At 39.6% G+C, this 9,727-nt stretch overlaps 1 protein-coding gene across 1 annotated transcript in view; it reads left to right on the top strand.

Moving 5' to 3' along the window:
* Window positions 1–699: 699 nt before the first annotated feature.
* RGS4 (regulator of G protein signaling 4) overlaps window positions 700–9,727 on the top strand; it is a 59,379-nt gene continuing 50,351 nt past the window's right edge. Inside the window, exons 1-2 of the mRNA XM_044944866.2 lie at window positions 700–828; window positions 3,952–4,092. Coding sequence (XP_044800801.2) covers window positions 700–828; window positions 3,952–4,092 — 270 coding nt within the window. The remainder of the gene's footprint in view (window positions 829–3,951; window positions 4,093–9,727) is intronic.

Below are 9,727 nucleotides of genomic sequence, written 5' to 3'. Positions count from 1 at the left end.
CCAAACCTCATTGCTCTATTTAGCACATACTGCATTTCAAATTATCTTAGAATTATTTTTATCCATATTTTCCTTATTAAAAAGTCAATAAATTTCATACAATAAAGGTAAGACTATGTCATGAGCATTTTCACATTCTATAGGACTTATCACAATGTCTAGATCAGAATGGAAAATTCAAAGATATTTATGAAAAGTTGTCTATGCCTCAATTTCAACTCATGAGGATAAGAAGCAATAATGAATGGAGATTAGCATCCTTAGCTTATTAGCATCCATTAGTCTTGAGGAAACTCAGGGAACAAATTGAGGAAATTTCTGGAGAGGGCCACTAAAGAGAGAACTAATCATTAGGGTAAGGAATATCAGGACAATAGATGGTCTCAACAGGTGGTCTCCAAGGCAGGGAAACTAAAAATCAGGTGTTAGAGCAATTTGGTAAGGTTGAGAGTCATATCTTGAGGTGTCTTGGTACTGTGTGAACTTTCTAAAAGGAATACCAGTCATGTAGTGAATCTTTGCAGGCAAGAGATGACAGAAGACAATCTTTGCTGACTGTGGTGGCTGAGAAAAGGCTAGAAAAATAGTCAAGCTTCAACCAAGTTGGAGTTGAAGGAAATCCTAGAAAAGAATCTGAATTTGAAAAATAAAAGCAAGTCAGAATTAAACCTCACAAATTTGACTTGAGGCAGGACACAGATGGGGCCCTGTCACTCTGAACAGCTGGAGTTTGTCTCCTGTGGACAGATACTGCAAGATGAAGAGCAGGAGGAGCTAAATCCTGCCCAGATATTTCTCATTCTCCAGGTCAAGGAGACCTTCCCAACTGTATGTGTGCAGATAGCCTCTTTTTTTTTTAAATTTAAATTTATTTATTTTAATTGGAGGCTCTTTGGAAGTCAAAAAGAGAGTGATGTCAACCGACCCTCTTCTGTAACACCTATCTTGGCTACGAGATGTGCATGCACATATGGGAGATAAACCAAATACAGACTTAGAACCAGGCAAAGCAGGATGATCGGCCAAAGGAAATCTGGAAGAAAGCCCTGTATAAATGATTCAAATGACCACAGGGCACAACTCACTCTCTGATCCTGCCCACTGTGCCTATTCTTACTTTTCCTTTTAATAAACACTTTACTTCTTTCACTACTTTTTGTCTTTGTGGGAATTAATTTCTACAAAGCCCAAAGCGTCAGGAGTCTTGTCACTGGTGACTTGTCTAGTGTCTAGGATTCAGTGCTCTCACTGCCACTGCCTGACCTCAATCTCTGGCCAGGAAGCAAAACCCTGGTTCAAGCCACTGCAGGCCAAGGTCACCTGTGATCAGACTGGACCTATACCATTTGGAGACAGAGGATAAAGAGGACCAATGTGGTGGTCATGTGCATGACTCACAGTTGTCAGGCTGGATAGCACCTCTTACTGGTGACCGGAGGTTGCTGTTCATTTTTTGCTGGCCATCATATGCGTAAATTACTGAGTGGCACAGAGCTTAATGGAAGTGATTAGAGCTGGAAGTCTGAAGAAGGTAAGAATTGGTAGCAGTAATCAACCCTGGCTCATTCCAAGGTGAATTATAAGCTAAAGTTTCAATCTATCGAGTTTCAAATAGTCTTTTAAAAACAGCTTGAAACATCTGTGGTGCTAGTAGAATACTTTTCATTTAAAAAAGTGCTAGGGAGCTCTCAAGGATTATGTCAAAACTTTAGACAGAGCTTCCTGCTCCTTATTCCACACTGCTCTAGAGAACAGATTTCTCAGCCCAGTTGCCTGCCATTGCATAATGGAAGGAAGAAATTAAAAAAAAAAAGGAAGATATAAGAGATGTGCTTTTCTCTGAAATTTTGGCCCATATGACATTCCTAGGTCTTTTGCTTTTCTCATATTGCAAATAATCTGACAATTCCTCCAGTGTAACTACTTAGTTAAAGGAAAAGTGTGACAGAAAGGACAAATGTGTATTGTATCTGAGTCTATCAATTATCTGTGGATCTGGGTAAACATCTTAATCACCACAACAATAAGTTTCCTTGTCTGAAACATGTGGACAGTATTCAACTCACAGGATTGCTGTGAGGACAAAAAAATTAAGGGTCTAGTTGCTGTGAAGTTAAGGTTATTCAATTATGTCCAACTCTTTGCAACCCCATGAACTATACAGTCCATGAAATTCTCTAGGCCAGAATACTGTAGTGGGTAGCTGTTCCCTTCTCCAGGGGATCTTCCTAACCCAGGGATTGAACCCAGGTCTCTGACACTATAGATGGATTCTTTACCAGCTAAGCTGCCAGGGAAGCCCAACAATACTGGAGTGGGTAGTCTATCCCTTCTCCAGGGGATCTTCCTGACCCAGGAATTGAACTGGGGTCTCCCGCATTGCAGGCAGATTCTTACCAGCTGAGATACCAGGGAAGCTCTAGTTGCTGTAATTGTGATTATTAATGACAAAGGCTCCATGAAGTCCTACTTTTAAATAACCTATGCAAATAAGCACTTGCCTATAGGACACTTTTATAATAAAAACATTTAATACTTTGCCCAACAAAGTTTCCATACTCAAGTTTTACATAGGATAATTATTATCTTGCCAGCTTCCTGGGATAAAACCTAGCAGGCATCTAGAAAGTTAAAACTGGTTCTTGTAATTATTTCTTAATCCCAGATTTTAGTAATTTTCCTTGCCCAGCCAATGGTTTTAAAAAATAAATTTCTGCATAGAGAAAGTAATACATGTTCATTACATACAGTGTAGAAAATATAGAAAAGTAAAGAATAAAATCAATATATTCCATGTTATTATTTTGGTATACTTTTTACTATTCTGTGTTCTTATATTCTGCTTTCTCCAGTCTCTAAACAATTTTTTCTACCTTATGACAGTCAGTAGATGCACATATTATATCATAAGAATATGTGTGCTGTGTGCTTATTTGCTCAGTCATGTCCGACTAATTGTGACTAACTGTAGCCCACCAGGTTCCCCGTCCATGGGATTCTCCAGGCAAGAATACTGGAGTGGGTTGCCATGCCTTCTTCCAGGGGATCTTCCTGACCCAGGGATCAAACCCAGGTCTCCAGCATTGCAGGAAGAATCTTTACCACCTAGGCCGCCAGAGAAGTCCGTACGAATATATCATTTAATTGATTATTACTTAATATCTTCTGGAGTAATTTTTCATCCTTACAAATGAAATCCAGATGTTACTTGAGGTAATTTAAATATTTTTTTGACTTTATTTCACTTCGCATGGAAGTTCCCCCACTGTTGAACACATTCCCATGGAGATCACATTCTCATAGCAGTCCAACCCTGGCTTTCTGCTCTTACGTGTGTCAAATTAGTTTAATTTTGGATAGGTTTATTTCTCTCACTCTTTTTCGTACCTCCCTTCCCCATGCTTTGACTCTGGCATAGAACACAGGCCCTTTTTGGGATGCATATGCAGACAAGATAAACTCCTTCACACCATTCCTGATCACCATGTGTAAAGTGCAGCTATATTGGATTTCCTTTAGTGTTCTTCCAGAGATGTAGTTAAGATTGGGACCAATTTCAAATACATTTGGTTGCCAGACTATATTTCTTTTTATCACAACACTGTGGTGAGATGCAGCTGCCATAAGAGGGCTGGGTCTCTTTTTGAGTTACACTTGAGATAGCCTCCTATAAGCAAAATTGTTTGGCCAAAGGCTGTGAATGTTTTTAAGTCTGTCGAAACATATTGTCAAGTTCCTTTCCAGAAATTTTATATAAATTTAGACTCCCATCAGCAGGATATGGGAATGACCATCTCACAGTTGGTGACAATTAAAACAAGCTGAAACTCCTTATACTAAACTTTACACACTTACTGCGCTATGTACATACTGCTATTATGGAACTAATTACATGGTATCAAAATTATTTGTATAGGTGTCTGACTTCTTACTTAAACTGATTCTCTTAAGGTCAAAGTTCAAGGTTCCTCTTCTTTGGCTTTAGCGCAGAATGTGCTGGCCCCAAGCAGAGAGTCAATGGACATCATGGCCAGATGTGGACATCATTCTAGTGAATGTGAACCGACTGCTTCTGTTATAACAGGGTCTCCGGTAAGTTTAGTTTTTTTCGTAGTATGGTTGTCCTTTGCCTGATGCACAAATTCAAACTGAAACTAGCATTCTTCCCCCGTCCTCCATTGCTTGGCTTTTTACCATTTCCTCTCACACCTACATATGGTGTTTTATTTGCTTGGATTGTTCCCCCTCTCATTTTCCACCAATTTTCTTATCCCTTAAGGGATGAACTGAGGCTCAGAGTTCATCCTAGTGTTATCTGACCTAACAACCGCTAGGATGAATTAGTTTCTTTCCTTTATCTCCAAGAGTTCATTGTCTAGATGGCTCTTAGTGTATTCCCATATTATATTGAACTTGCCCTTTTAACTGCTGTTCTCAGGTGACTCAGTGGTAAAGCATGCACCTGCCAATGTAGGAGATGCAAGTTTGATCTCTGGGTTGGGAAGATCCCCTAGAGTAGGAAATGGCAATCCACTCCAGTATTCTTGCCTGGGAAATCCTATGGACAGAGGAGCCTGGTGGGCTACAGTCCATAGGGTTGCAAAAGAATCAGACACAACTTAGCGACTAAACAACAACAACTCTTTCCAAAGACTAGTATTTTTCAAATTCCATGTCACAATCCATGAGTGTCTTGAAATAATTTAGGGCATTCAACACGTGGAAACACAGAATAGACTAGAATAAAATGGAGTGGAATAACATATAACAAAAAGAAAATATCCCAGTACATTGCATATAGTAAGATTAGTTTATGAAATTTAACTATATTGTATGTGCATTTGTGTGTGTGTGTATTTATGTAGGTGTGTGTGTGTTCTACGAAGTTCAATGTAAAATGAATTTCTTACTTTGGGTTGTGGTTGAACTGCTTGAAATCCACTGCTTTAATTGTGAGCTTTGAGGGTAGTAAGGACTCTGTTTTATTTAGTTTTGTATTCCCAGGGGCTTGAATAGAACCTAGTTTTAGCACATAGTGGGCAATCCAAAAACTTAATGTACAGTGAATGATGACCACGCAATTCAAGGAATATATATAGAGCCACCTTTAAGCCAGAAAAACATTTCTTCCTTAAGGGCAAAATATCAATGAGATAAAGCCTTGAGGCTACATCTGATGGGGCTTTGGTGAATGAAATGCTACCCAACAATTCAATTCCTCTAGTAAAACCTCTGTTTTTAAACACACAACTGATGGTATCAAACATTTCATTTTTGGTATTTGGAAAATTCATCAACATTCAGTTCAGTTCAGTCACTCAGTAGAGTCCAACTGCAACTCCATGATCTGCAGCATAACAGGCTTCCCTGTCCATCACAAACTCTTGGAAACTTCTCAAACTCATGTCCATCAAGTCATCAAGTCATGTCCAACAAACCATCTCATCCTCTGTTGTCCCCTTCTCCTCCCGCCTTCAATCTTTCCCAGCATCAGGGTCTTTTCAAATGAGTCAGTTCTTCACATCAGGTGGCCAAAGTATTGTAGTTTCAGCGTCAGCAACAGTCCTTCCAATGAATATTCAGAACTGATTTCTTTTAGGATGGACTGGTTGGATCTCCTTGCAGTCCAAGGGACTTGCAAGAGTCTTCTCCAACACCACAGTTCAAAAGCATCAATTCTTTGGCGCTCAGCTTTCTTTATAGTCCAACTCTCACATCCATACATGACTACTGGAAAAACCATAGCTTTGACTAGACAGACCTTTGTTGGCAAAGCAACGTCTCTGCTTTTTAATATGCTGTCTAAATTGGTCATCAAAATTATGTGTGACAATCTCCAACCCTGGCAGTGGAAGGCAGTTCACTTAAATAAGCTGGCTCTGCAGAAACCCTGCTTGGTTCACATCCTGGCTTTGATATTCATTAGGATAACTGCTTTAAGTCTCTGTTACTTCATTTCTAAAATGAAAGACAAAGTAATTACATCACGGGCCTTAAACGCTTACTTTAATACTAACCATTCAGTGTTTGTTACTGTTGTTTAGTCACTGTTTATAATTGTTTAGTCACTAAGCCGAGTGGGACTCTTTTGCAACCTTATGGCCTATAGTCCGCCAAGTTCCTTTGTCCATGAGATTTCCCAGGGAAGAATACTCAGTGGGTTGCCATTTGCTTTTCCAGGGGATCTTCCTGGCCCAGGAATCAAACCTGGGTCTCTTGCTTTGCAGGCGGATTCTTTACCATCTGAGGTGTGGTCAGTAAGTGTTAGTTATTAATATATCTCTGTAGTGAAAGGTACTGCAATATATTTTTATTTCATTTAGTTCTCACATGGTTCTATACAGGTAGGATTACTGTTTTTCTTTTACAAATAAATAAGGTAGTTGCAGTTTAGCAGCTGAATGTCATGAACAAGGACAGCTAACAAGTAGATCAAAGCCAGATATACCTGGTACAAGACATCTCTCACCTTTCGTGTCAGGAATGTACCCATTCAGGGCATATACAGCTCATTTTCCTAGTCAGCAGGTGTCATTGAAAATACAGAGAATAAAAATAATTTTATTATAATCAACACAGATGATTATAGAATAGGATTAAAAATTTATATAGATATTAACAAAACATGATACTTCATATTTAACTGATAAGGAGGTGCATCTCATTTGGCCAATGATGTGAGGGATTCTTAAGGAGCAAAGTCTGAAAAGCAAGGAATCTTACACTACTACCTCCTGAGGAATACAGGTGATCCTCTTGCTCCTCAAGTTCCTTGTAAAGCAATCAGACCCTGGTGGATAGGACAATCCCCAAAGGTGATTTGCTACTGAATCATCAGCCCACGTGGAGAAGGCGATGGCACCCCACTCCAGTACTCTTGCCTGGAAAATCCCGTGGATGGAGGAGCCTGGTAGGCTGCAGTCCATGGGGTTGCTAAGAGTTGGACACGACTGAGCAACTTCACTTTCACTTTTCACTTTCATGCGTGGGAGAAGGAAATGGCAACCCACTCCAGTGTTCTTGTCTGGAGAATGCCAGGGACAGGGGAGCCTGGTGGGCTGCCGTCTACAGGGTCGCACAGAGTCAGACACGACTGACGTAACTTAGCAGCAGCAGCAGTAGCAGCATCAGCCCATGATTCACTTAACTTCCGCTTCTGGCCCTAACCTCATTTCTCCTTTCTAGAAAAGTTGCCCCCTCCTGTCTATTTGTTCTTCCTCGCAATAGAGGTACCTTGACCTCAGCCTTGAAAACATAGTTTCTGAAAAGCCTCGGTTTTATGATAATGTAGTATCATCATCATGAGTAAGAGAAAAAACATGCACCTCATCACTCATGACGCTGCATCTTCAGATCACTCTTCTGCCTCCCACCCTCCACCCCATGGTTCTTCCCACCTCTCACAGAGGTTTCCCTTTGTCTTGGTGAAAGCAGGCCATGACAGCCTGCCACTGGAAATGTCAATGTATTGCAGAAAAGCCTTGATTCTGCTCGGGGCAGCATAGTGTAGAAAGGGGAGCCTGGCTGACCTGTTACCAACTCTATTACCTAAAAAGGAAGTGACTTTTAAAAATCAGTTTTGCAAAGTTACTAATTATTTTTATTATAAAAATAACCAATACAATATTGTAAAGTAATTAGCCTCTAATTAAAATAAATAAATTTAAATTAAAAAAATAAAAATGAAAAAAAAATAACATTTGCTCATTTGTACAAAAACTGAAAAGTAAGTTACTGTTTTTTCATCTCCATTTATATTTACCAGAAGCATTCACATCCATGTCTCTTTGTTATCCAGAGATTTACAAACATGTATACATGTATACATGGCTTCTCAGGTGATGTAGTGGTGAAAAACCTGCCTGCCAATACTGGAGACATAGGAGACTTGGGTTCAATCCCTGGCTCAGGAGGACTCCCTGGAGGAGGAAATGGCAACCCAGTCCAATATACTTGTCTGGAAAATCCCATGGACAGGGGAGCCTGGTGTGCTGTAGTCCATGGAGTAACAAAAAGTTGGACATAACTTAGTGACTAAGCACACACATATATGTGTATACATAAATGATGTAGTGGGGAGTCTATTATACATATAATTCGGCCACTGTCTAGTCTATTTAGCAATATATCTTGGGCATCTTTGCAAATCAGTGCAGACAATCTCCCTTTCCTTTTTAATAACTGCATGGAATCCCATTGTAAGGATATATCATAAATTATGAACTTATTTCCCATTGACAAAATCAGATTGATTAGGGCTTCCCTGGTGGCTCAGATAGTAAAGAATCTGCCTGCAATGCAGGAGACCTGGGTTTGATTCTTGGGTCAGGAAGATTCCCTGGAGAAGGGAATGGTTATCCACGCCAGTATTCTTGCCTGGAGAATTCCATGGACAGAGAAGCCTGGCAGGCTACAGTCCATGGGATTGCAAAGAGTTGGACATGACTAGATTGCAAAGAGTCAGACACGACTAACACTTTCACTAGATTGTCTTCAGTTTGTTTTAAATGAACAAAGATATTTGCCAAATGCTTAACAAGTCAAGTTGTCTTCCACAACCAAAAAGACAGACAACTCCAAAGAAAAGGCTATATAACATGTATTCGAAAGAAAAAGAACACTACATGTCCAAAATACATTTAAAAAGTTACTAAACCTCACAACTTAAGAAATACAAATTTGAACATCCTTGATAGGGTATCATTTTTACCCATTAATTTGGAAAAACTTTAAAAGTGGATAATAAACAGTACTGCTAGGGCTTCCCTGGTGGCTCAGATAGTAAAAAATCTGCCTACAAATGTGGGAGACCTGGGTTCGATCCCTGGGTTAGGAGGATCCCCTGGAGAAGGAAATCGCAACCCACTCCAGTATTCTTTCCTGGATAATTCCACGGACAGAGGAGCTTGGTGGGCTTTAGTCCACGGGGTCGCAAAGAGTCAAACACAACTGAGCAACTAACACTTTGATTTTTCACTGCCAGAGAAAAGTCATACTCATTCATTGTTGAGGAGTATTAATTTTGCACAACTCTTTTTGGAGAGCAAATTGGTAGAATCTATCAGAATTTTAAATGACCATAGCTTTTGACACTCAATTCTATTCCTAGATGCTCTTGGTCAGGTGTGTATAAATATATGTGAGTTCCACGGACAGAGGAGCCTGGTGGTCTACAGTCCATGGGGTCGCAAAGAATCAGACACAACTGAGTGACTAACATACATCTACATAGATAATGATGCATAATTGGAATAGCTAGGAAATCTGAATTTGTCATCATAACATCTATAAGAGGGTTATAAAAAATGACTAATAATATTTACATTGCTTGGTTGTTATGAGGGTTAGAGATGATAAACTTAAAGGTCATGGAAGAATGCCTTAGTGTAGCCAATATTCAGTAAATGGCAGCTATTGTGATTCTCAGAAAATCTGATTCTTCCTCATCTCAGCTGGATACATAGGCCAGATGACTTTATTACAACATCAGGTTGGGGTGATAGGGGATTCACATCATATGAAGCCCCTCTGCCCCCTGCCTTGTAAATGTTCAACTTGTTATCACTACCAATAATGATATGCAGCTATCAGATTTCTACGCCAGTCAAGTATTTCAAAATATGGAATTTTAGAAGTGGACTTCTTGGCTTGAAGATGCTTTAGTATCAAATAGTTGCTTTCATTAAAAGAGGCTTTCCACTCCCATAATGTTTAAGATTCTTCAGGA

This window comes from Bubalus bubalis, chromosome 6, assembly GCF_019923935.1.
Source record: "Bubalus bubalis isolate 160015118507 breed Murrah chromosome 6, NDDB_SH_1, whole genome shotgun sequence".
Classification (NCBI taxonomy): domain Eukaryota; kingdom Metazoa; phylum Chordata; class Mammalia; order Artiodactyla; family Bovidae; genus Bubalus; species Bubalus bubalis.
Note: the sequence above shows the minus strand (reverse complement) of the source record. Positions and strands in the feature narration are given on the sequence as shown.